Genomic DNA, 25,483 nt, shown 5'->3' with positions numbered 1-25,483 from the left:
CCTGACTTTCATATAATCCACCAATCGTATTTGGATTTCCATCTGTGTGTGTACATTAAATCTATACAATTTTGTCTCCTGTGTAGGTTCCTGCAGCTACCACCGCAGTAAAGAAAAGGAACAGTTCCAACACCAAAGGATCTCTGGTATTGCCCTTTTATGACCATGCCCACCGTCCTCCCTCCACCTTCTCCACTTCATCCCTAACGCTTGGCAATCACTAAATCTGTCTTCTGTTTCTAAACTTCTGTCATTTCTGAAATGTTAGATAAATGGACCCATCTGGCATGTGATATTTTGGGATTGGCTTTATTATTATTACTATTATTATTTTGCTCAGCATAACCTAGCCATTTCATCCAAGTTATCATATATCAATAGTTTGTTCCTTTTGATTGCTGAGGAATACCATAATTTAACTCTTTACCTGGTGAAGGACATTTGGGTTGTGTCCAGTTCCAGGCTATTATGAATAAAGCTGATAAAAACATGGGTAGAGAGTTTGAAAAGCACAGGGATATGGAATTAGCTACTACATTCTGGGGACTACAGGTACTTACTGGGTCCATCATTGTTTCTAAGAGCTTTTCAGTGGACAGAATTAGAATATACTTTTTAGGGCACCTGGGTTGCTCAGTTGGTTAAGTGTCTTTAAAAAAAAGAATTAGGATATACTTTCAATTTAAACTAAAATACACCAGGAGTTCGTAAGGTACTTCCCTAAATTCAAGACAACAGGGAATTTGCATAACACCATTGATTTCGTATATGTATTTCTTTTCAACTATGCCAAAATTCCAGTTCTGAAAGTATCAACATAATTGTTTTATCTTACACATTTTCACCGGTTCCTAACATGACTATTGAATACAATTTAAGATTTTAAGGCAGCTTTTTTAATTTAAGGTTTTACTTATTTATTTGTCAGAGAGAGAGAGAGAAAGAGCGAACACAAGCACACAAACAGGGAGAGGGCAGGCAGAGGGAGAAACAGACTCCCCGTTGAGCAAACAGCCGGATGCAGGGCTTGATCACAGGACTCTGGGATCATGACCGAAGCCAAAGGCAGACGCCCGACCAACCGACTGAGCCACCCAGGTGGCCCGTTTTTGTTCTTGTTTTTGTTTTCATGGGAGTTAATTTTGTTCTTAGGATAGATCTTTGGGACGTACAGTTAAATTACTGTGTTTTCAAGTCATTCAGAAGAGTCCCCTTCTGTGTAGTTATGCCACCAACTAGATACACACTTAGGTTCATTTGTTTAATTTTACTTTAAACTTAGGGACTGATTTTTGAAAAATTAATTTTTGTCATAGAATCATGGAAAACATAGGTTTCCAAAGTCAAATACACAAAACTATATTCAAAGTCTAGCCTCTTTTCCTTTTATTCTGTTCTCTCCTTCTCAACGTCAGTAACCCTTAAAAGTTTTTGAGTTATACTTCCACTTTAAAAAACACACACAAGTATTTAGATTTGTATCTCCCTACTCTCACAAATGAATAGTAGAGGGAATTTGCATATTTTCTTATTCTTCTCTTCAGCAGGAAAGCCTGCAGTGTTTCACCCCAGAGATCCTCGGAAACGTGTGTGTGCGTGTGTGTGTGTTTAAAATTCGCGCAGCTGTGCATTACACCTGATCTTCCACAGCAGTTTCTGGTATGATAAAGCATGTGGAAACTCTCAAAACTGCAGTGGTACACAAACGTGCCTGTTGACTGAATATTAACCCCTTTGGGGGAGAGCCTCAAGAGTCATGCGCCCGACTTAGCACATTTTGCACAAGAAGAAACAGAGGCTCACAGAGCTGAGAGGACTTGCCCCAGGGAACAGAGGGAATGGACAAGCGATCCAGTCTCCTGCCCTGCAGTCTAGGAGTCCAGGATAAATCCACCGAGACCTTCTTTTTAAAAACTGTATTCAACATAGAGATACCTATTTTTATAGAGACGAATATTTTAGGGGGCCCTCGAAGGAGAAAAAGTCACAAAAGGCCCTAAGGCGGAACGAGGCACTTCCCGCCCAGGCAACCACGAACGCCCAGAGTCCAGGGAAGGAGCCCGGGGCTGGGGTCGGCGAGCCCCGCCCTCACTCATACTGGGAAGCTCCGGTTCCAGTCCGAAGAACGCCAGGAGATGCTGCGGAGGCACTGACGAGGGGGGACCGATGCGGGGCTTCCTGACCTAAAGCTGTCCATTTGGCGCCCCGACAGAAGGGATTGACAGACACAGTGTGGACTCCAGCAGAAGTCAGGTAAAGACTGCAGGACAAAGACGCCACGTCCAGGTTTCCGGAGGAGGAATGGTCCTCGTGAGGACCCGTAGGGCTTCCACGGGCAGAGGTTCCAAAACTCCGGCTTAGGGGCGGGGCCGAGGTTTTGCGGGCGGAAGCCCGCGTGAAACGGGGAGCCGAGCAGCGGAAATGACGCTTAGTAGCGCCAATGGGATGGAGCGGAGGCTGGTCTTCCCGCCCCATTGGGTAGGGGCTAGCGGTTTCCTGTAGCGGCGACCGGGAGGGGCGGCGGAGGGGGGGCTTGGCGAGTTCGCGTCCCGTGATCCCTGGCCTCCAGAGACCTTGCACCCCTGCAGCCACACCAAGATGATGGGCTGCGGGGAGGCAGAGCTGGAGTTGGCGGAAGGGGAGGAGGCCCTGGCGGCCCCCGGGCCACCCCCAGAACCCCGCGCCCCGGAGCCCAGAGCCCCAGTGCCCGAGCCTGGCCTGGACCTGAGCCTGAGCTCGCGGTCCGAGACCCCCGAGCGACCGACCCTGCCCCGGCCAGCGGAAGGGGCGGGCGGACCGGCGGGGCGGGGCCCGCAAGGGGCGGCAGGTGAGCTGGGGGAAAGGTCTGGTCGCCAGCCTGCATACAAGCCCGCGCCCACCTATTCACCGTCCCGCTCTCTGCTCCCAGGTCCGCTTTCGCTTGGCGCCGCTCTCCCCCGTGCGGTCCGAGCCTCCGCCGGCCGCCGCAGCACCTAGCGAGAAGCCCGCGGCACCGCAGGACCTGGGGGCGCCCGCGCAGCAGAGCAGCCTGGCTTTGAGCCTCGAATTGCAGGCCGCGCGGGCTGCAGCCGGGGGCCAGTTCGATGCCGCGAAGGCCGTGGGAGGAACAGCTGAGAAAGTCGTTCCAGACCCGCTGCGGCCTGGAGGAGAGCGTGGCCGAGGGTGAGAGAGAGACGGCCGGCGGGGCGCGGGAGTGGGGATGAGAGGCGCCGCTCACCTCCACTCCCCCTGCGGTCTCAGGGCTGAACGTGCCGCGCTCCAAGCGGCTCTTCCGAGACCTGGTGAGTCTGCAGGTGCCCGAGGAACAGGTTCTGAACGCTGCGCTGAGGGAGAAACTGGCGCTCCTGCCACCGCAGGCTCGAGCCCCGCCCCCAAAGGTGAGGGACCTGGGCTTGTTTTCGTGTCGTGCCCCCTTCCCCTTCCCGAGTGTAACCTTGCTTTGGGCTCCAATTCCCAACAGGAGCCACCTGGGTCAGGGCCAGACATGACCATCCTTTGTGACCCAGAAACATTATTTTATGAGTCTCCACACCTGACCGTGGACGGTCTGCCTCCTCTCCGTCTTCAACTCCGGCCCCGCCCTTCAGAGGATACCTTCCTCATGCACCGGACACTGAGACGATGGGAAGCGTAGACGTGCAGGTTCCCTGGATGGCTCGTTAATATTTTTGTGTTAAAACTTTTTCAGAATAAAGTGGTTTTGCTAACAAATGGGACTCTTCTTGGGAGCCTTAAAATGGGGTCAAGCCTGAGGATGGAAGCTGTCTGGAAGTCAAGTTTTTGGCCGTTTTGGAACTTGGTAGTGATGGCAAGTTGAGAACACTGTCCGACCTCTTCCCCTGACTTAGTCATAGAACCACGTTTATTCCTTTGCACTATTTTTTTTTTTTTTAAGAGAGTGAAAGCATGCTTAGGGGGTGGGGGGAGAAGGAGAGGGGGCAGGAGAGCATCACAAGCAGGTTCCACATTCAGGGCACAGCTGGAAGCAGGACTCCACCAAGAGTCTGATGCTCAACCCACTGAGCCACTCGGGTGGGTCTCAGTCTGTTACACTTCAGGGGGTCCTTCGCTAATTACCTGGCTCAAGGAGCGTGCAAGGGAGCTAGCTATTTGCACCCAGTTATTGAAATTCCTCCCTTGCTTTTACCGCTAGGGGCCTTGCCCATCTTGTTTACACCAGATCCAAGAGTGCTCAGTATTTGTCGAATATTCAAGGTTCCAGGAACACTTGACCAGCTGCTGAAGACTTTCACCTTAATTGCCTATTCATCCAGTTGCACATCACAAAAAAGGTGGGTGGGTGGTCCTGGAGCAGGTGGGTGGTCTGATCAGTAGTGCCTTTTTCTAGCTCCACGGTTAATTCTTCCGAAGTTAGCCTTCTGTCCAAAGCTCCCACAAAAAAATTCTTGTCAGTGGGTTTTTTTTGGGGGGGGGTATGGACTCTTTGCTTCAAGTTTCACATAAAAATTCAAATTATAACCCTGCTTCCTTAGAGTTCTGTTTAGTTGTGTTTAGATGCGACTAGCATTCAACACTCAGTCTTCCCAACCACTGAAAAATCTGTCCTCTTCTTGAGACTCCTGTTTGGGCAGAGGAAGCACACGTTCTACTGGGAGACACCATCCCTTCCCCACTAGCGAGAAAGTGCCAGACACAAGTGTGGGGGCCACTGCCCTAAACATCAAATTTATTGTGCTGTTCTTACATTCCAGACCCAACCCCCGCTCCCAAAGGGGGTCAGCAGAGGGAAGGATTTTCACAGTACCTGCATGCCTCCCTGCCAAACTTCCCCCTCTTAACCCTCAGTCCATCTCTCTGTGGTCCGCTGAAACGCAACTAGGGACAAGGGCTGAGGAGAAGTGGAAATCTCCTTTGGAGAACAGGAGGAAGAGGCTAGAGAACTTGATACCCCCACCCTCCCATACCCTAGGAGAACAGAGGTCAGCAAACAGTCCATGCCATCCAGCCCGGGTGAGCTGGGGGAGAGAGGAAGATGTCGGTAACTCCAGCACAGCTGGGCTTGCTGCTTCGGGTGCCAGAGGTGGAGGGAGGAGGCTGGGGCAGCAACACGGGGAAAGCTTTCTTTGCAGATCCATGAAAGGAAATTTTTCTGGAGCCAAAAAGGAAAGACCTTGAGATACTTTCCTTTTCCCCCAGGTCCTTAGGAGCAGTGGGCAGCTTCTTTGCACTTTCTGTTCAGGGGGCCACTTAGTGGCTGGGGGGACGGGCCTTGTGGAACAGGTACACAGAACGCTGGAAGCCTGGGGAGAGAGTGTATAATCAGTAGGGCTGGCGGGACTTCAAGGCTCCCCAGGATCTGCATCCTCTGCCCGGAGCCACCTCACCACCCCTGGCCCCCCACCCTCCCCCAAGGCAGCCAGCCTTACCTCTGGAGGTGTTGTGGGGTGTAGCCACAAGCTCATAGCTGGAGAAGCCCACCTCTGGGGATGTCAGGTAGGAACTGAACTGCTCTGGCCTCAGCTGGATTCGATAATAGTTCTTATAGATTGTTTCCTAGGGAGGGGGGCAGGGGACCACTTCAGCTTGCTGGCTTCTCCCCTGGTGTAGAATGATGCCCACCCAGAGGACTTATTCACCTTGTTCTCTTTCTGCTTCCTTGAGGCCTTTCTTACCCCAACTAAAGGAAGGATATCCCAATATCCACCCGAGTCCCAACTCACCGAGAGAGTCTTTCTCTTGCCATAGGATGACCAAGGCTGGGGCTCTAGGACCAGGATGCCCCCAGGATGTAGATGCCGGTAGATCCGGCGAAACATGCGTTTTAGCCCCTCATCTCCCCAGTTCAGATGCACCCACTTGGTGAGGCTGAGGCAGAGCACCACATCGTACTCAGGTGTTTGGGCCTCTACCAGCTCATCTCGATCCAGCACGTAGTTACCCTGAAGGCAAGAATTGGGGGCAAGGTCAACAGAGGCAATTAAAGAACCACTGCCCCCCCGCCCCGCCCCCAGCCACCTGCTCTGCAGCCTCTAAGACAGAAAGTCCTACAGCCTTACCTTAGCCCTTGGCCACAACCTTCTCTGACACTTCTCAGACTAACTCCCAAATGCTGCCCTCTTGAGTCCCATTTTCTTGCTTTACACCCTCCTGCCCCTGCTTTCTGTTGGTGGTAAGGCACACGTAAAAAGGGAGCGTGGATAATTTTAAACTGAGCAAATTACCCACGAGGTCTCCAAAACGGGTGAAACTTGAAAGAACAAGGGTTCTCCCGAGACTCTATCCAGTACTTATTCCCACCCCACAAACATTAAGCTGAGCAACTCATGTTATGCAAAGGGACCTAACCCAGGTTTGAAAGGGAACCAACCTGTGGTTCCTTCCTTGGAGTTGGGGCTGGCAAAGTCCCACGCCTATTTCCTTTCTCCGGGTGAAGTAAAAAGCCCCAGCCCTTAGGAAACCTTTTCTAGATGATAAGCTCATCAACACCCTCTGCAAAGTCCATTCTTGGAGGCTTAACCCAACCCGCCACCACCAACTGTTCCTGCAGATGGCCGAACTGGAGTGTTCTGTGGAGAGCTCTGTGCAGGCAGGGGACAGACACTCTGAAGACACAATACCCTCCCCTCTTGCAGACCACTCCGACTTCCCCATCCCACTATCGAGGGTCAACATGAGATGATCTACGGCCAAGCCAGTTGAGGTCCTGACCAACGCTCTTCAACCAACTCTGGATCTAAGTCCCTACCAAAATACTAGTCAGCCACTACCCTAATCCTCCTCCCACCCCAAGACATTCCATGTCTGACACCTATCCCTTCATGCACCTTCACCCAGTGCGCTGGAGAACAGCTTTCCATCTGGACCAAATCTATGAGCAGCAGCAGCCAGCAAGGGAAGGTGGACTGGTCTGGATTATAGTCCAGGCCGGGATCAGGGCAAAAGAGTCAAACTCCATCTTGGGGCCAGGAGTCATGACCAAGGACCCCAGGTGAGAGCCCCTATCTTTCCAGGTTATATTAGCGGAGACACTCAGCAGGGTCATTCAAAGATTCAGACCCTAGAGGAGCTGGTCCTCCTAGCAAAGAGTGCATGCTGAAATCCCTCTGGGTCTTAACTTTCCTCTGTCCTGTTCCCATTGAATCTCATTTTCACACCCGGCCCCTATCCCAAGAGCCTTCAGACCCTCTTACCGTGACGAAGACAACATTGTTGGGGAAGACTGATGTGTCTGCTCCATCCAAGGGCACTTGGGGTGCAGCAATGGGACCCCGGCTGGCTGTCAGTGAGGCTGGGAAGCAGCTTCTCCTTCGGACGGTTACGGTCCCTTCCTCACTCTCTGCCCCTGGGTCCCCCTCAGAAGTCTGGGATGGCAGGCGCAGCTCCTCAGACAGGTAGTGTCGGATGTTTTGGCGGGCCGAGTGGATAAGCTGGGGATCAATATCCAGGCCCACCATGCGGGATGGACCCCACTTACAGGCAATGCTCAGGGTCAGATGGCCCACATTGCAGCCCAGATCTAGGACGTCCCGACCCCGAAACCACTCAGGCTTCAACACTCGAAGGCGCCCATCCTCACAGGAAGGATTGCGGTAACCATAGTACTTGCAGTAATTCCCATACTGGAACTTGAGCTGTTGCTTTTTGAAGCCTGCTGCAGGTAGTGGGTGGAGGAGGTGGTGGTGGTGGTGGTGATGGTGGCGGCCTCCCCCACTCCCTCGGCCCTTTTCCTTGGGACCCTGGCCTCCACCCCTAGCCCCTGCCTCTGACTTGCTGGAAGTCCTGCGACGTTTGCGATGTCGTGAGGTGGAAGACGGGGGTGCAGAGGTAACTGAGGCAGCTGGAGGGGCTGAAAGGGAGCCTGAGGGACCCTGTAGGGCAGATGGAAGGGGAGACACGACCTCATCCCTGCAGTTGATGGCTGTGTTGAGTTCATAGGGCTGGGGGGCATCCCGGTTCTGGCCCCTATGCCGCTGCTGCTGTGTGGTGCCCTCCCCATGGTGTGAGGGAGTGAGGGGGGCTGTGGGGAGCACAGAGTGGCTATCATTCCCTCCAGTTGCCTGCTGCTGCTGCTGCTGGTGGTGCTGTCCCCGGTGTCTATGCCGCTTCCGACCAGTCTTGAGTGGCGATGCAAGAACTACCTGGGCCTCATCAGTGCAAGTATTGAGACTGAGCGGGTCAGTAATATCTTTGGGGATGAGGATTTCCACTGGATCTCGCCCCTTGGCCGGAAGTGGAGATGACTTAGGGGTCTCCGCATTGAGTGCGCGGCTCACTTCCTCATCCAGGAGACTATTCAGGTTCAGTGGATCAAAGATATTGCCCCCCAGGAGAAAGTTGGAGGGTAACACAGAATCACAGTCCGAATTAACCCGCCTGCGCCTCTTGAAGGCCGGATGTTTGAAGCCTCCACCACCCCCCCCTACGTTACAACTATTTCTCCTCTTGCCCCCGCCTCCCCCAGGGGGCCGGTGGGGCTGATAGCCATTACGGGGTCGAGGAGGGGCAGGGGGGCCCAGTTCTGTTCCGCCCCCTCCCCGTCGCTCCTCCCCCACGTCAGGGGGAGCGGCTCGCCCGTGGGGATCCGACAAGCGGGCCTCCCCATGCGACTGCGCCTGGGGGCCGCCCCCTCGTTGCTGCTGCGACTGGCCTCCCCGAGTAGATGTAGCCCCAGGGTTCTCCTTGCCGGCCCCAGAAGCCGGGGCCCCCGCCGAGTGTGCGCGCGGGCCCGGCCCACGCTGCGTCCCGCCGCAGAGCTCCCCGGAGGCGGCCTCTCGGTGCGGTTGCACCGTGGGGCCGCCCCCTCCGCCCGACTCCTCTTTGAGCGGCGGCGGCGGGGCCGGCACCAAAAACGGCTCCTTCTCCGCCGCCATCTCGATCATTTCCTCCCCTAATTCCGTCCCAGTCGAGGGCAACGGGGGGGGGACTGGGGGCTTAACCCCCCTCCCTAGAGCCCGCTCCCTTCCCCCCCCTTCCCCGAGTGCGCGCGCAGCTCTGCTCTTCTCGCCTAGTCTCGCGCCCAAGCGCCTCCCCCGAAGCGCGCCCCACTCGCCCGCGAGACCAAAACAAGATGCCCGCGAGAACCGAACTCGAGGAATCAACCGCGCGTGCGCCGACTCCTTTCTCCTCTACCACTACCGCTTCGCCGCGAGCGCGCACTGCTAGAGCGCGTTCCTCTCGCCCCTGAAATCACGCATGCGCACTCCGCCACCACCCTGGTTGCGCGCGCATGAGTACGAACCAACTTAACGGCTCCGGGAGTTTAAATATAGCCCACCTCAGCCCCCCCAAAAGCCCACCACCCCAAACTGACACCCTACTTCCCTTCGCAGCTATGTCCGTCCCTACTGATATCCTTTGTCTCTGCCGCGCGATCCCACCCACCGTAGGCGGGGGACGGGGAGCTGGTGTGAAAAGGTCTCCTTGACACCCGACCCTTGTTCCTGAGGAATGAGTCTCAGCGGTCTCCGCCCGGCTCTAAACCCAGCAACCTCCCTACCCCGCCTCCTTCCTCCCCCTAGCGGGCAGCGCCTGCGCACACCCTTTTGGGCTTGCGCGGGTAGATACAGCACGTGCTGGAGATGACGCCCCGCCCTCCACCCTAGGGGCGGGGACTGTTACGTCGCTTCCTCAGATTTGGTACACGCAACGTGCGTCAGCACGATTTGGAGGGGGCGTGGCCAAAGAATGGGACGGGCCTCATGAATTATTCATAATCTGATCCCCCCCCCCCACCTTTGCCCCCCCTACTTAGAAAGGTTTCCGAGGAAACGGAGGGGTGAACCTAAAAGTAGAGGAAGGGAAGGAGAGGAGCGTACAGAGAGTTTTCCTACGAACTGTTCTCAGTAAAATACAATAAGTCATTGTAACTCACCCCCCCGGGAAATATTCTCTTCTGAACTGAAAAGAAAAAAAAAAAGGCACTAAAACAGCCGGTGTTGTCCAACTTCCTCTTCCCCCGAAACGGCCGAGTCGTTCTCTCGCTCCTCCGCCTTACCCCAATCGCGATCACCTGGGGACACCACGCCCTCCTCTCCGCCTCCACACCCACAGCCCCAGCACCAACACCTCCTCCCACCACCCGATGCCTGCGCGCGAGCCCCCAGCCCGCGGACTGCGACCAGACGCCCACCACAGCCACCAATAGCAGTACATTCACTACCACCACCGCCACCGCGCACGCAGGCCTTCCCAAACACACGCTGTCTTCACGCAGCCTTATATAAAAACGAGTGTGGGCGGGGAAGAGGGTTCGGCCTGCTTTGGGCCCCCTGCCTCGGCCAATGGGGAAGAAGCTATTCGGCGCCCTTTCCAGAGGGTGCTAAGGTGGCGCGTTCTCCCTGCCAAAAGTGCTTGGGGAGTGGGTCCTGTGGCAGAGAAGAAAGCGGGAGAGGCGAGAGTGGAGTTGCGGATAGCCTCAAGTAAAATATCAAGATAGGGCGTGAAGGAAGCTAAAAGGAAGAATAGGAATCAGGAAACAAAAAGAGGAAGGAAAAGGCAGGCTAGGGTAGCGAGAAAAGTTAGTAAAAGAAAGACGTGCTTCATGAACGATCAGGCGCTGCTCCTGCCGCCTAAAAATGTGAGGCCCCTGGGAATTATGGGACTTGTAGTTTTACGGGGCATTCAGTTGGAAGATGGCGGAAGTAACCCTTGCGCAAACTCAGAAGCAGCTTCAACTGCGCATGCGTCTCAGTCCTAAAAGCATGCCGCTGGGGTGGCAACGCAGGTAGTGCGTGTCCTCACGCCTTATCTTGGTGGCGGGAAAACTGGGTCGAGGTTGGAGGAATTTGCAGGATTGCTGCAGTGGCTCATTCTGCTCCTTGCCTTTAGGCCCTCCTTGTTCCAGAAGGTAGCTGGCTCTTATCCGGTTGCAGATGAAAGGGCTAGGCGCTGCCAATCCTCGTAACCGTCGCCTGAGGAGTTTTCTCTTCAGGGCGACAACCAACTCTTATCCCTCCTTAGAATCTCTACCGCAAACCTACCCTCAACAAACAGACAAACAAAAGTGACCCAATATTCTGACGGGCGACGACGGGCTGAGCGGGAATGAGGATGCTGGTGCCTCCACTGGGGGTGTGGGAGCGGGCGGGCAGCTGAGGGGAAATTATCTCTTGGCGGGGGTTCTTGAGGTGGAAGAGAGGCTAGCAAGCCACCGTTCTATCCTTTGAGGGGAGTCAAGGACTTCTGACTCTGTGGTACCTTCGATCTTAATTGCCGTCCTTGAGAGGGAATTGGTGAGAGAAGAGAGCGGGGAAATGCGGATCCCCAGAAATTTTTGTCTCCGGTTTGAAAGGCAGAATTAGGGCTTTTACGGTTCCAGACCTTGGCACTTTGTGAGGGGAAATGGTGCAGGGAACTGGGGTTCGTGGGAATGTGCTCCTTTAAGTGAAAACAACCCACAAAGGCGAGTTAGAGATCGGTACCGGGTACCTCTGGAAGTGTTGCGGCTGGCAGAGAGCAAGAGTTAGAATGAAATCAGCGCTCACGAAAGAAAACCAGTATTTTGGTGCTAAGTGGCCATATCTTTGTGCTCCCTTGCCCTCTGAACGAATAAGCTTCAGTTCATATTTTGATAAGATTCTGTACAAGGTTTAGTTCAGGTAGTTACCACAGTAAATGTTAGGTATGGGCGGTAAAGGTAGCTGGAATCTTGTTTTTACTTTCTCTCTTGTGATATTATGCTTGCTGAGGAAAAAAAAAGAAACCCCCCCACTATGGTTATTAATGGGGACATGAAAATAAGCAGGAGTCCACATGCCATTAGACATGGATGCCAAAAGGAAATCAGACTCCAGCTTAAGGGAGATTTTAAATACAGTTTTCCAGGCTCATGGAGCCTGTGGAGACTGTGTGTCTGAGGACATTTCTGAAGGGTTTACTTGTATTCTCTTAGACCAAGGATTCCAGGAACAATGTAAAGAGGGAATAATTGGACAGTTAGGAGAGAGAAATTTGAGAACAGTCTAAATGGGCAGAGGAGGGTTAACGGTTTTTGAAAAATATTGTCATGACTGAATTGTCATTTAGCTAGATCAGTTCTCAAGCTTATTGGTCTCAGAACCCTCCTATACTCTTAAAAGTTATGAAGGATTCCAAAGATAGGTTTATAGTTATATATCTTTTATAGCTATTGGTATTAACATATCAGAACTTGAACTGAGAACATTTAAATTATTTAATTTTGAAATAACAATATATTATAATAAATAATTATATGTTGATAAAAATAACATTTTTGTGAAAAACATTTTCCTAAATGAAAGACATTTAGTGTGAAGAATGGTGGTGTTTTACATTTTTGCAAGTCTCTTTCATGTCTGGCTTAATAGAAGACAGCTGGATTTTTATCTGTTTCTGAATTCAATCTGTTATGGTTGAAGCATATGAGGAAATCCAGCTTAACATGGATAAGTAGTTGGAAAGGGGAGGGGACCCCCAGGGGTCTTTGGATCACACTTTGAGAACTGCTGAGGGAGATGATTTCATCTTAAAATCACTGTGATGATCTTTAGTGTTCTAAGTGAAAGAAAACTTACCCTTTTTTGGAACACCTCATTCACCTTCCCTTAGTTCCCTTCATTCATTGTTTCCAAGTTCTTTTTCCCCTTTTCACCCTTCTTATGTTGAGTGGGTAGGATCTGATTTATGGAATTTTCTTTTACTTTCATGCTTAAAGCTTTATTGGATCCCCCCCCCCCAATCTGAGGTAAAAACAGAAACAAAACAAAACCAAAAAATCCTTCAAATGTTATTCCTGGCTCAGTCTCAGACCCTCTGGTCATTTAGTAGCTGGTCAGATGAAAGTTGGTGGTACTTTGTGTATTTATTAACTGTCTGGTTTTTAAAAAATTTCTCTTTCTCTGCACTACATTTTAATATTTCTTATTGTGGAAGAAGAAAATTCATCTGAAACAGGAGCAGACTTGCGTTGTCAGGAAGTGACTTCTTGGCTTTCCCTTCTCTATTGATCAGGTTAGATATTTTCTTTACAAGTAATGTTCTTCATCAAACACATTCTAGATTAAGGGGAATTATTGTATAATGCTGCTTATAAATTTACTGTATCTTATTAACATTGTTAATAATTTTATCCAGTTGGTTGGGGTGCCAGTAACACATTTTGGCCTGAAGAGGTCAGTATAGGTTTAGGTAATGATTCGAACCTAGCTGCTGGAAAATTTTGCATTTTTAGGTGGATCAAAACACTCCGTTTTATTTAAAGAATTTGGAATTAAAAAATCACTTTTGATGTAATATTGGCATGTTATAAAATGCTAGAGATATACAAGGGGGTACAGTAAAAAGCTCTCTTCTACCCCTAGCCACCCATTTCTGTTTCCTAGAGACACTTTTATCAGTTTCTTGTGTTTTCTTCCAGAGGTAGTTTATGAATATACAAGCATATTATGTTGATGCATGTTTTTAAAATCAAATGCTGTCATCTCAAATGCACTAATTTTCGTTTTGCTTTCCCCATTTAGTATAGCTTACCTTGTAATTTATATTACCTTCATAGGGACTTCTCATGATCTCTTTTGGAATTCTGGAATCTGGGAGAAGTGTTTGTCATTTGTGGTCAAATTAATATTCATTTTGCTGCCTAATTTTATTCAGTTTCTAGCTTCTATTTAGGATTATCATAAAGAAGACCAATTTGCTGCAGTGTTTTTTCCCCAATTTGCCTTTTTTCCTAGAGTAAATAGACTTAGGGGTTGGTGGTGATGAGCTAAAATGGAAATGGTGAGGAAATGTGCTCCTTAATACACAGGAAAAGTAGTTGCTGCAGAACTGCACACCTGAATTTCTCACATTTATAGAAGTAAGACAAGAAGCAAAAAATACCAAAAGATAATTTGGAAAATACACTTAGCCAAGTTGTACACACACTAAGTCAAGCCTCCAGTACCTTTTGAATTCATCCTGGGATCTAGAGGGAGGAACTCTATACCCTGAGCAATTGAATGTTCACTATAGTTTGGTCATTTGAGGGTCTTAAAATTTTCAAATCCTTTAAAGGGATGTGTTATATATCTTATATATAAGATCCATTTTATGCTGCTTTTGGGTCTCTTTATAATGGGAGGTGACATAGTTGTAAGATTGATTTTCAGGCCCAAGGCCTTCAAATGACTCAAAACCAACAGCCAGAAATAAGATCATTGAGCAGAATAGATGTGTTATTAGTAGAATTTAGAGGCAAAAGGCCTGGGTTCATCTTGGCTCTACCGTGTATTAACACTGAGGCTTTGGGCAAATCACTTAATTGCATTTTGCATATTTTTTTTCATCTGTAAAAAGGGGAGGTGGCACTTTATGACCTCTGTAGACCCCCCCCCCAGCTGCAAATGCTTGTTACAATTGTTAAAAAATAAGAATGGCTTATATGTGTTAAGCCTAAAGAAAACTAGGTAGAAGTGTTATAAGAAGTTTAAGCTGATAAAACCAAGGGCATTTTTCTTCTAATTGCTGAGAAGAAGTAGTATCAATAGTGGAAAGCAGGGGCGCCTGGGTGGCACAGCGGTTAAGCGTCTGCCTTCAGCTCAGGGCGTGATCCCGGCGTTGTGGGTTCGAGCCCCATCAGGCTCCTCCGCTGTGAGCCTGCTTCTTCCTCTCCCACTCCCCCTGCTTGTGTTCCCTCTCTCGCTGGCTGTCTCTATCTCTGTCGAATAAATAAATAAAATCTTTAAAAAAAAAATAGTGGAAAGCAAATTGGGAAAAAATGTACAAATTATTGCACGGTCACAAGATGAGTCTTGGCACTCTGCTAGGTGGCAAATGGCTCATAGCTGTGTGCAGATACTAATCTCTTCAGCCTTTGATGTGGCTGGAGGTCCCCCTACTCCCACCCCTCAGTTGTCTATGGTTGTGAAAAGCCTGATCCTTTTATTCCAGAATACCTGGAAATGTAATTTTCTGTGTATTTCAGTGTATATTTCTAATATATGCTTTCTATGTGTGCTGTGATATTAAAATGGGTTTGAAGCACTGAATTAAACTATTGGGATATGGCATGCCACAGTTAATAGCGCAGACTTTAAAATCACGTGGGTTCAAATCCTGAATTATCATCTATCAATTACCTGTTATGTTTAAATCCCTCTAAGCCTCAATTTCTCCAAGTGTAAAAAAGTACGGCTCTCATAGATTCACTGTGAAAATTAGATGACATGTGTAAAGGGTAAAGAATATAGCTGGTGCTCAGTAAGCGTCATCTGTTATTATCAGTCACAATTTTGTAGTGAAAATGCAGCATACTGATGTAGTATAGAACATCCACGAGTACATGGCTGTAGGATATAGAGAGAAGGTATTAGATTCCTATTACTAGCTTCCCTGAGGACCTCTGCTGGTTACCATATATTTTTGTGCCATAAATAGAGAGAGATTGTTAGAATCCAGCGCACTGGAAAATTTATTGGCTTAGAAGATCTAAGTAAAGGGAAGATAAAGATTATAGTGATGTTGGGGCACCTGGGTGGCACAGCGGTTGGGCATCTGCCTTCGGCTAAGGGCATGATCCCGGTGTTGTGGGATCGAGCCCCACATCAGGCTCCTCTGCTATGAGCCTGCTTCTTCCTCTCCCACTCCCCCTGCTTGTGTTCCCTCTCTCGCTGGCTGTCTCTATCTCTGTCAAGTAAGTACATAAAATCTTAAAAAAAAAAGATTATAGTGATGTTAAAAAGGGGGAGCTCTCTATGCACAGGGACCTCTGAATTAGGTCAGAGAATTGCCAGATTATTTGTGTTTTAAGTATTTAGGAGNAAAAAAAAAGATTATAGTGATGTTAAAAAGGGGGAACTCTCTATGCACAGGGACCTCTGAATTAGGTCAGAGAATTGCCAGATTATTTGTGTTTTAAGTATTTAGGAGAACCTTGTGAGATGAGTTTATCCTTCTGAAGAAAACTCTTACTTTTTAACTCTCAGGACTGTTCATACTACTACTACTACTACTTATGCTTCCGTCTGTTAAAAACAAGACCACAGGCCCAAAATGCAGTTGCTTCTGTTAAGCCCTGTGTCACCAAAACAAGACTTAAAGTTTTGGCTCTCTCAGAAATAGAATCTTGGTTTACAGCCCATCAGGAATCACCTGATCAGCACTAGTTAGGTAACCTGCCCAATAGACCCCTACCATCTCCTACAGGAAATTAAACTTGAAATAGCTAATTCTCTTTTTTGCCTGGTGTAACTTCCTTGTTCCTACTCCTTCTGCCTGTACAAGTCTTTCATTTCAGCCCCGCTGAGCTTCTTTGAATCTGCTAGATCAGATGCTGCCCAATTCATGAATGATTGAATAAAGCCAGTAAGATCTTCAAAATTTACTCAGTGTATTTTGGTTTTTTTAATGCATCGCTATGACTAGTGCCTGCCTTATGTTGGACCTGACTCTAGGCACTTAAAACACTAAGGATTGTTGCTTATCTTTGAAACAGTAACTCTCATTATCCCCTGGCATGTGACTGGCACTGCTGAGGAGGTAGAAGTATTTAAAGAGGGCAGAGAATGTAGCTCAGGAGTCCTGGGCAAAGATCCTGAGCCCAAGAAGACAGAGAGAGAAGAAAGTTTAAAATCATGTTCAATAGGAGTTCTAGCAATTACCTCCTTTTTTTCTAACAGAGTCACAAAGAAAGTGTAGCTTCAGAGCTGAATGATGACAACGTTGCAGAGTAAAGAAGGTGAGTCAAGAGTGAGGGAGGCTCACGTTTTGTACGTTTCTCTCATTTTTCCCTTCTTCCTCAGTCCTTGGTCGTCATGATGCCCTTCCGACCAAAGAGAAGCTCAGTCCATATATATTTGGTGTGAACTTTGTTAAAGTGACTACTTTCCTAGAAACTTTGAGTGAACTGTATGTGACTTAGAAGCAGTCCAGCTCAAGAAATGTCTGAGCTCATAGGGAGACAAAAGACATTTTAATATCTATAACACAAATTTGAATGTGGTAAATGCCACCAGAGAGGCCTGAGGTCTTGTGGAAGCTCAGAAAAAAAAGATACTACTTATACCTGGGAGGATCAGTGTTGTTTTCATTGTCCTAGTTTGTTTTCTTTTTCCCCCAAATTTTCTAATTTCCCATAAAATTTTGTTTAAAGTTAAAATGAGCAAATATTTAAAATTTCCATTTGAATAACTCATTTTCCTGCATGTTCATATTTGTCACCTTTGAACTACTCAGTAGTTCCTAAACTCGGCATCAGAATAATCTATATGGTCTTGTAAAATGAGAGATTCCTAGGCCTCACTCCCAACTATTTCATCTGAATCTTAGGGGAGGGGTGGGGTAGGAGAGGAGAGGCCTAGTAATCTGCTTTTGTTAAAAGCTCTTTCCAGATAATTCTAACATGCCCAGTCAATGGGCAGTTCAAATGCTTTCTGTGCTAGACTCTGTGTTTCATAAATTCCATTTGGTAATCAAATTTCTTTCAGAATGTGGGAAGGGGCCAAAGAAAACCTTTGCCCCACCTGCACAAAAATTGCATAGCCCGATGGGCTATAGCCCTGACCCACCCAAGGAGGAGACCTTGGGGATCAGTTCCCCAAAGGCCAGGTTAGAGAAGAAGGAAGAGAAAGCGACCACAGAAAATGGTCCAAGAAGTGGCCAGGAGAAAAAAGGAAAGCCTCAAGACAAGCAAGCAGAGAAGAAAGAAAAGGTATCAGTTTCACTGATGGGCTCTAGTGGGACAGTTTCTCCTAGATATCCAGTGTAGACAAACAATCTTTTACATAGGAGAACGTTCAGTTTTTTATTCCTTTCTTGGGCCTTCTATTTTCTTCTCAAAGAGGTAAAACAAAAAGTCTTGATGAAAGCCTTTAGCTGGAAATAATGGCTGGGTAGGGGTTGAGGTGGAATGGAGGTAAGAGCAGATGCGGTCAGAGACTGGGATAGAGTTTATAGAATCCTTAGAGATATTGACTTCATGCTTGCAGCCTTGCAAACTTACTGTCTCATGTAAGTTTCCCTGACTGGTGAGAGAGGAGACCAGGGGAAAGATGAGTGGTTTTCCTCCTCTGCCCTTGTCTCTCCAGGAAATATCAAGTATCACCAATGCAGAATTTGAGGAGATTGTCCAGATTGTGCTACAGAAGTCCCTCCAGGAGTGCTTGGGTATGGCCTATAGCGAGAGAACAAGAGTTTCAGTTAGACAAACTGTTATCTGAGGGGTAGAGTAAGTTGACAGCTTTTCTCCTTCCCTCCAGTTTCCTTTGTAAGGAAATATTAGTTGGATTTTGAAATATTTTAAAATAGTTCATCTATCAACAGGCCTGTAACTAAACCACCTTAGACAGGGGGAACAGGCTTTTAGAAAAGTGGATTACATTGACTTCAGAATATAAATATAGTCTCAGACTGTTTTTTAAAATGTAGCTTAAATTCACTTCTACATGTTTACAATCTACTTAGAAAAGAGAAATTGTATTTCTCAGATTCGAAGAACTTAGTTTCCATCTACCCTTGTATATGTCTGTTCCCAATATTGTTTTAACATATGCTCAGGGATTTGACTTTTGGAATAAGGAACTCTATAGTGTAGGCCCTGAGGACTTCACCATATGTCCTGAGGAGAAGGGAAATAGTCTGACATTTTCATCTATTCTTAGGTGTACTTCTGTTCCTAGAGAAAGTTTCAGGAACAAATGATATAAAACACAGCACGTAAAATTTCTGGTATGTACACAAAATAAAATTGACATTACCTGGCTATCCTGGAATGAGGTAGATCAATCTGGAAAGTCTTGCTAGAAGTTTTTCCTGAGAGTTTAAAGACTTAAAGTTCTGTGATATGAGAAAACTCCAAAGATGGGCTCTTCCAGACAACAGGTAGAAGACATTTTAATGGAAGGTTGCCGTTTGGAAATAATGGAGTCAGTATTTTCTTTAATTGCTTCTCTGCTTATAGTATTTTGTTTTGGGAGAGATGGGATCTAGCCTTGATTTTGCAGAGACTTCCTGTGCCCAGCCCATAAGATGCACCCAGTTAGACAAGGATCCAGGGATTGCTTCTTCTACTGATAATGGTAATGCTGATGGGTAAGTTTATCCCAGTGAGACGAGTTGATCACAGGGTGGACTTAGCATTGGTAAATGGTTATCTGTTTATTTAGTCATTCTCTTATCTCTATGGATTTCTCTCAGTTCAGGAAAGATGTTTGAATTGGGAAAAATAGGCAAGTAGATGAATAAAATGGCCTCAGGAGCCCTTAGAGAGCCTAGGATTCTTCTGTCATCTTGACTTTTACCCTTGGGTTTTTTTTTTTTTCAAATGAAGGGTATGACAAATTGCTCCTTTTTGCCTTTTCATTAAAGAAAAAAATGTTATTTTCAGAGAGAGGGTAATGGTACCTCATATTCTAGAGATGTCAGCCACTCAGGAAGCTGGAGTAACCTCTGTGATAAAGACATCCAAGCCAGGCCAGCCAGATCCTGCACCCTCTGAGAAGAAATCCAATAGACGTTCCCTAAGCAAAGGAAAGAAGGGATCCCGTAAGTATAGTCAGATATACTTTGACATCTGGCTCAAGTACCTATGGCACAGAATTAGGGAATGGGACAGTAGACAGGCAGAGAATCTATTTAGGCTATGATTCTTCTTTCACTGGCCCTTACTATCTACAAAGATTCTCTTCATATCCCTACCTTACAATGTTTTGTTATGTCTTCCCAGAAGATGAGAAAATGGAAAAGGCCCGAAGTGGACATGAGCAGAAACAGACAGACCAACTGAAAAAACCAGTTCAGGATGATTCTCAGACCAGAAACCAAGAAAAAGGCGAAGGTGGTGGTTTTGGTGAGTTCAGCATGATTTGGAAAACTTACCTGGGCTTGAAAATTGAAGATGGGAACTGAGAGAGGCAAGGGTTAGGTTAGGTTGCTGGAGGAGATCCTGCAAAGAATGTAATTTATCTCTCACAGCTACTTGTCAGGGATATGCCGCTGTGGAAGAGAAAGATTTCATTAATTCAGTTATTCAGTCATACAATCCATAATTGTTGGGTGCTTACTATATACCAGGAATTTTAGGAGGTGCTGAATAAATTCAGAAGAATTAATATATGTCTGTTGGAAGGGAAACGGGCTTGTGAGGAAGGCAAACAAGAAAGCTGCAAGTTGGGAGTAGATCTGGAAAAGTTTCCAAGAAAAGATACTGTTTGAGCCATATATCAGAAGCATAATTTAGTCAGGTGAACCAAGGTGGGTTGGGGGTCAGAGCGAAATTTATTGGCAAAGTTATGGAGGAGAGCTAATGGTTGTAGTTTCTGGGTGTGTTGGGGGATAGGAGGTTGTAGGGGGAGATAAGGCTAGAGGCATACAAGGGCCAGATCATAAAGGGCCTTACATGTCAGGCTAAGGAATTTAAATTTTATTTTAAAGGTAAAGAGGGACCACTGGCATTAAATAGGGAAGACTTGGTAGGATTTGTATTTTAGAAAGCTCACCCTGCCAGTGGCATGGAAGATGAATTGGTGGGAACACAACTAGACCCACAGAAATAGTGATTCAAGTGAGGAAGATAGACAGCAGCAGTGAAGAGGAAGAGATAGAGTTGAGATTTTTAGGAGGAAAGATCAGTATGATATGGTTTCCAGTTAGATCTGAGAGGTGAGGCAGAGTATAGAAGAAAGAGCACATTTCAGATGGTGAGTTCTGCTTTGGACAAGTTGGGGGGGGTGTCTGTGATGAGCTTTAGCATCCAAGAAAGAGGTCTGGGCCGGGAATACGGATTTGGGAATCTGGATGAAATTTTCCAAGAGGAAAACGTGGAGTGCAAAGAGAAGAGCAATGAATAGAAAACCCATAATGTTTAGGGGGAACATAATGTTTAGGGTTGAGCAGAGGAAGAGCTGCACAGGGAAAAAACTGAGCACTAAGAGAAAACTTATGGAGGTGGAAGGAGATCTAGGAGAGTATGACATCAGAGATGCCAGGGGAGGAGAGAATTTCACGAAAGAGGGGCGTTTAGCCTCGTCCAGTGCTGCTACAGAAACACCGAAGAGGATAAAGATTTGAAAATGCTCAGTGATGTTACAATTAGGAGGTTACTAGGGTCTTGATTAGACCACCCATATGGGTTGGTAAGGGTGAATGGCCAGTTTAATTGGTTGAAGAATAAGTACTTTTTTCAATTAGTTTAGATGTGAAAACTAGGATGAACAAAATGGCAAATAGAGGGGAGTGGGTGTAGAGTTGAGGGAAGGTTTTTCTTTTTTTAACTTTTTTCTTTTTTTAAATAAAGAGACGTGACCTATGTGTTGGTAGCATATGTGTAGGCTGAGAGAAAATTGTTTATAAAGAAGGAGAGATTGGGGTGCCTGGGTGGCTCAGTCAGTTAAGCATCTGACTCTTGATTTTAGCTCAGGTCTTGATCTCAGGGTTGTGAGTTCAAGCCCTGTGTTGGACTCCACTGGGCATAAAGCCTACTTAAAAAAAAGAAAAAAAAAAAAGGAGCAGTTGATGGGAATGAGAAGAAAGCCACAGGATTTATTCTTTTTTTTAATTTTTTTTTTAAGATTTTTTAATTTATTTATTCGACAGAGATAGAGACAGCCAGCGAGAGAGGGAACACAAGCAGGGGGAGTGGGAGAGGAAGAAGCAGGCTCATAGATGAAGAGCCTGATGTGGGGCTCGATCCCATAACGCCGGGACCACGCCCTGAGCCGAAGGCAGACGCTTAACCGCTGTGCCACCCAGGTGCCCCCCACAGGATTTATTCTTATTCAGAAAGGACACTAGCCTTTGAGATTGGATGGAAGAAAGATAAGCATGGGTATTTATTTATTCTTTTAACTATAGTTATTAATGCTTTATGTTCTATTCCAGGCATCATGCTAGGTATTGGAAATACAGTGGTGAACAAAATAGATAATCCTTTCTTTTGTAGAATTCATGGTTTTAGTGTATTAGGCAATAAACAAATATAGGTTATAACCATGGTAATTTCGGGGAATTTAGAATGAGAAATAAAAGAGATCAGATGATATGTTAGTATGTTTAAAATTTTGAAAATAAATACACTTAACAGTCTGGGGGATAGGGGCACCTGGGTGGCTCAGTCGTTAAGCATCTGCCTTTGGCTCAGGGCGTGATCCCAGGGTCCTGAGATCGAGCCCCACATCGGGCTCCTCTGCTGGGAGCCTGCTTCTTCCTCTCCCACTCCCCCTGCTTGTGTTCCCTCTCTCGCTGGCTGTCTCTCTCTCTGTCAAATAGATATATAAAATCTTTAAAAAAAAAAAACAATCTGGGGGAAAAACAGGCTTGCACCAAAAACAGGCTTGTACATACTAGAAAGAAAACTCTAAAAAAGAAAGGATGAAAGAAAGAAAGAGAGAGAGAGAGAAAGAAAGAAAAGAAAGAAAGAAAGAAAAGAAAGAAAGAAAGAAAGAAAGAAAGAAAGAAAGAAAGAAAGAAAGAAAACTCTAGGCATCGCACAGGATAGTTCAAGGCAATAAACTGCTCCTCGTGTTATAATGACATGGTAACATAAGGAGCCAGAGGTGTAAGTCTCATTTGGGCAGTTGGGTGGTCTGGGTGGCGGTGTTCTATCTCCCGCAGCTCTCGGTATTAGGGCAAGGATTGGATTTTCACTGGGAGATGGAAGGTCTACTTCTTAGGCAGTGCTCATTGAATTGAATTGTGATTGTCGTGAATGTGTTTCTTCTAGTTGCCAGGATCAGGCAAGTCCTCCTGGAGCAGGAAGGAGAAAGGGTAGTATCTGATAAATGCAATCCATTTGTGTGAAGTCAGGGAAAAGAATGGAGTATCATCACAGGAAAGAAGGGAGACCTGATCAAGATTGGGCCAGTCAGGGAACACAGCCGTGAGGAGATGGCTGTTAAGCTGAAATCTGAAGGAGGAGCAGGAGTAGGACAAAGAGTTTAGGGAGAGTGCAGTTTGGTATATTCCAGTTATTAAAAGGAAGTCAGTGTGATTGGAGTCCGGAGAGCAAGGAGAAGCAAGGCAGGAAAGTGGCTCTGGATGAATGTACAAAGTGAGGATTTTATCGTCAGTGCAGTGGGAAGCCAATGATGAGTCTTCACCAGGGGAGTGATGTCATCAAATTAATGTTTTAGAAGACTCCCTTTGGTGATTAATTGGAGAATGAAGTATGTAGGGACAAGAGTAGACGAGTGAGTCCTAGGATTAGATACTTTGGTGGCTTGGATGAGGATGATGAAAGTGGAAACAGAAGTGGATGGTTTTAAGATATGTTTTAGAGGTAAACTTGTCAGAACTTGGTAATGAATTGGATATTGTGTGAGAGAGAGGTGAGAGTATGTTAAAGATGATGATTTCTGGCTTGAGCAGTTAGATGAGAGAAGGGGAAAAGTGGAGGGAGAATACATTTGTGAGATAAGATCAAGCATTTGGGTTTAGGCCTGTTAGGTTTGAGATCTTTGTGAGACGTCCAAATGGTGATGTCAGAAGGCGAGGTGGCTGTAGGGATCTGGAGCTAAGAACAAAAGCTACAAGTATTATTCACCTGTGTGCGGTCAGGTGTGGAGATGGGTCTCAAACCAGTAGGAATGGGTGAGCTTGCCTCAGGGGAAAGTGTAGCATGGGAGCGAAGGCCCGTAACTGGGCTTTGGGACCCCAACATTTGGAGACTGAGTGGAGAAAGAGGAGGGAGCTGCCAGAAAGAGGAGGAAGGGCGGAATGGAAGGAGGAGGGATCACAGAACCCAAGGAAACGGGTGTCCACTGAAATGCTCTTAGTGTGTTGGTGATATCAGTCTTCATTTTCATAGAGTTGTGTCGTGAGCCTCAAACAGTTTTCTGGAGCACATCATCCTCTCTTCTAAGTTATTTGAAAGGAGACTTTTAAAGACCTGTGTGTTGCTGTCATTGGAAATTTTATCCCCAGCCACACAAATACCTCGTTCTATATCATTTGGATGACTTTTCCCCATTCATTTGCTCACAAATATTCATTATTTTTCACAACCAACAATTTGTCTTATTGATCTGTGTTTACTTTTATGGCCCCGGCCCCTTCTCCCCCTCTTTTTCTAGTCTTGCTAGATCCCCTATACGAACATCAAAAACTATTATTGGCAGCTCTTTTTGTTTTGTTCTGGTTTGGTTTGGCTTTTTTGGATGGTATTGTTTTGTTTTTATGTATACAAAGTTTCCAGATTTTATATTATCATATCAAAGACACAAGATGCCAGCACGTAGTGACCAGAAGAAAACCCAGGTAGGAAGCCAGCACAGAAGGTTCCAGTCGACCTGGGCCAGCCGGGCCAGTGCACAGTCCTGACACCACTGTCCATCAGCCCAAAGGCCGGGCTGGCTTGGTGGGCACCCTCACGGGAGGCCTGTGCCTGAGTCAGGTCCACAGGGGCTCTCTGTGGATTGCCCAGAGGCACTCGCCTCTAACTCTGAATCGTAGTCTTTCTGTCTTGGTCCTTGCTCAACTTTCTCCGGTTCTTGAGGCAGAAGGTAAAGATCTGTTTGGGCTGGTCTTTCTCGCTGTCGTGGGATGGGCGTGGTGGCAGCCATGGAGGGGCTGCCCAGGAATGCAGTGTGGAAGAAGGCAGGCCCCAAGTGGCATGGCTGCCTGTCACTGCAGGCCTTGCCTACCAGCAGCACCGGAGGCGTGGGTCTCGTGGCCCACCGTGGCTGCTGTGGTGCCGCACACACACGTGTGTGTTCCAGGCTCTGCAGCTGTCTTTTCAGACTACTGTATCATTCCCAACCAGTGCTTTTTCTTCAAAATAAAATAATTCAGAATGTGATGCATAATATGAGCTACTTTGAAAGGACCCAAATATAAGTCCTTCTTATAGGAAGGACTGTTTCTCTGAGGGCTGATTTCAGGGGGATGGAGGGCATCCCTTATGTTCAGGCATGGAAGGTAAAACTTGACAGTGGGCGAGTGAACTTACTAGAGAAACATGTTGGTTGGTATTGTCAACCGTGATGGTATGGTGTAGACCCATGTGCCTGGTTATATGATATTTCCCTAGCAACGCTCAGTTGAATGAATGTAGGCACAGAAAAGGTAGAATATGTTCATTCAGGGTTGTGTTTGGCCAGCTGGGTGGGAAGAAGGGCAGAGGGCAAGGGAGTTGAAGATGTCTGCAAGAGAATCTAGGGAGTCAAACCCGAGTAAGTACAGTGAGGAAAGGGGGTTGCTACTAGATTGGGAAGAAGTTAGGGGCCAGAAGATTAGTGATCTAGATAAAGTGAATGTTCCTTAGAAGTCGGTCTTTGAGCAAGTGAGGTGGAAGGATGGGGCATTTTTATCAGAAAGGGATGTTGGATAAGTGGTTCAGGGGTGTGTGAGATCCCTACAGATGACTGAGTGGGGCAGGCAGGAGGGGAGCGCATCACGAAGTGAAGTGCATTACCGAGGTGGCATGGAGGAAAAGGCCAAGGAACTCAGAGAATGGGGTGCTTCTTCGAGTTACCTCTTTTTTTTTTTTTTAGATTTTATTTATTTATTTATTTGACAGAGATAGAGACAGCCAGCGAGAGAGGGAACACAAGCAGGGGGAGTGGGAGAGGAAGAAGCAGGCTCACAGCGGAGG

The 25,483-nt window shown here is 47.1% G+C and overlaps 3 protein-coding genes across 13 annotated transcripts in view; 2 read left to right on the top strand and 1 right to left on the bottom strand.

The window, feature by feature from the left end:
* The first annotated feature begins 2,420 nt into the window (after positions 1 to 2,420).
* On the top strand, positions 2,421 to 3,711 carry PPP1R35 (protein phosphatase 1 regulatory subunit 35). Its single transcript, XM_034669902.1, is given in 6 exon segments — positions 2,421 to 2,742; positions 2,744 to 2,827; positions 2,909 to 3,100; positions 3,102 to 3,162; positions 3,241 to 3,377; positions 3,461 to 3,711. Coding segments are annotated over 6 exon segments (792 nt in total). The 5' UTR covers positions 2,421 to 2,598; the 3' UTR covers positions 3,635 to 3,711.
* A 946-nt stretch (positions 3,712 to 4,657) lies between these two features.
* On the bottom strand, positions 4,658 to 10,167 carry MEPCE (methylphosphate capping enzyme). Its single transcript, XM_011234860.2, has 4 exons — positions 7,152 to 10,167; positions 5,682 to 5,900; positions 5,388 to 5,514; positions 4,658 to 5,261 (listed from the first exon to the last, which is right to left on the bottom strand). Exons 1-4 carry the CDS (start codon positions 8,838 to 8,840, stop codon positions 5,209 to 5,211), a joined length of 2,088 nt encoding a protein of 695 aa, XP_011233162.2. The 5' UTR covers positions 8,841 to 10,167; the 3' UTR covers positions 4,658 to 5,208.
* A 193-nt stretch (positions 10,168 to 10,360) lies between these two features.
* Positions 10,361 to 25,483, top strand: part of LOC100467771 (zinc finger CW-type PWWP domain protein 1) — an 18,063-nt gene continuing 2,940 nt past the window's right edge. Inside the window, exons 1-8 of one of the 11 annotated variants that reach the window (XM_034669892.1) lie at positions 10,556 to 10,684; positions 12,853 to 12,930; positions 16,578 to 16,636; positions 17,385 to 17,608; positions 17,985 to 18,063; positions 18,900 to 18,987; positions 19,283 to 19,440; positions 19,622 to 19,744. In XM_034669892.1, the coding sequence (XP_034525783.1) occupies positions 16,609 to 16,636; positions 17,385 to 17,608; positions 17,985 to 18,063; positions 18,900 to 18,987; positions 19,283 to 19,440; positions 19,622 to 19,744 (700 nt within the window). In that variant the 5' untranslated portion in view covers positions 10,556 to 10,684; positions 12,853 to 12,930; positions 16,578 to 16,608. The other 10 variants (XM_034669894.1, XM_034669895.1, XM_034669901.1 and 7 more) reach the window with 10 other exon arrangements.

The sequence above is a fragment of the Ailuropoda melanoleuca genome, chromosome 10 (genome assembly GCF_002007445.2).
Source record: "Ailuropoda melanoleuca isolate Jingjing chromosome 10, ASM200744v2, whole genome shotgun sequence".
NCBI classification, from domain to species: Eukaryota; Metazoa; Chordata; class Mammalia; order Carnivora; family Ursidae; genus Ailuropoda; species Ailuropoda melanoleuca.
Note: the sequence above shows the minus strand (reverse complement) of the source record. Positions and strands in the feature narration are given on the sequence as shown.

What these genes read in the sequence shown, in the direction of transcription:
- MEPCE (XM_011234860.2), bottom strand. Translation starts at nt 8,840, where the DNA reads ATGATCGAGATGGCGGCGGAGAAGGAGCCGTTTTTGGTGCCGGCCCCG. An exon ending in ACAATGTTGTCTTCGTCACG is followed by an intron (nt 5,901 to 7,151) that starts GTAAGAGGGTCT and finishes TCTTGCCTTCAG; the next exon opens with GGTAACTACGTGCTGGATCG. An exon ending in ACCCCACAACACCTCCAGAG is followed by an intron (nt 5,262 to 5,387) that starts GTAAGGCTGGCT and finishes CTCTCTCCCCAG; the next exon opens with GCTTCCAGCGTTCTGTGTAC.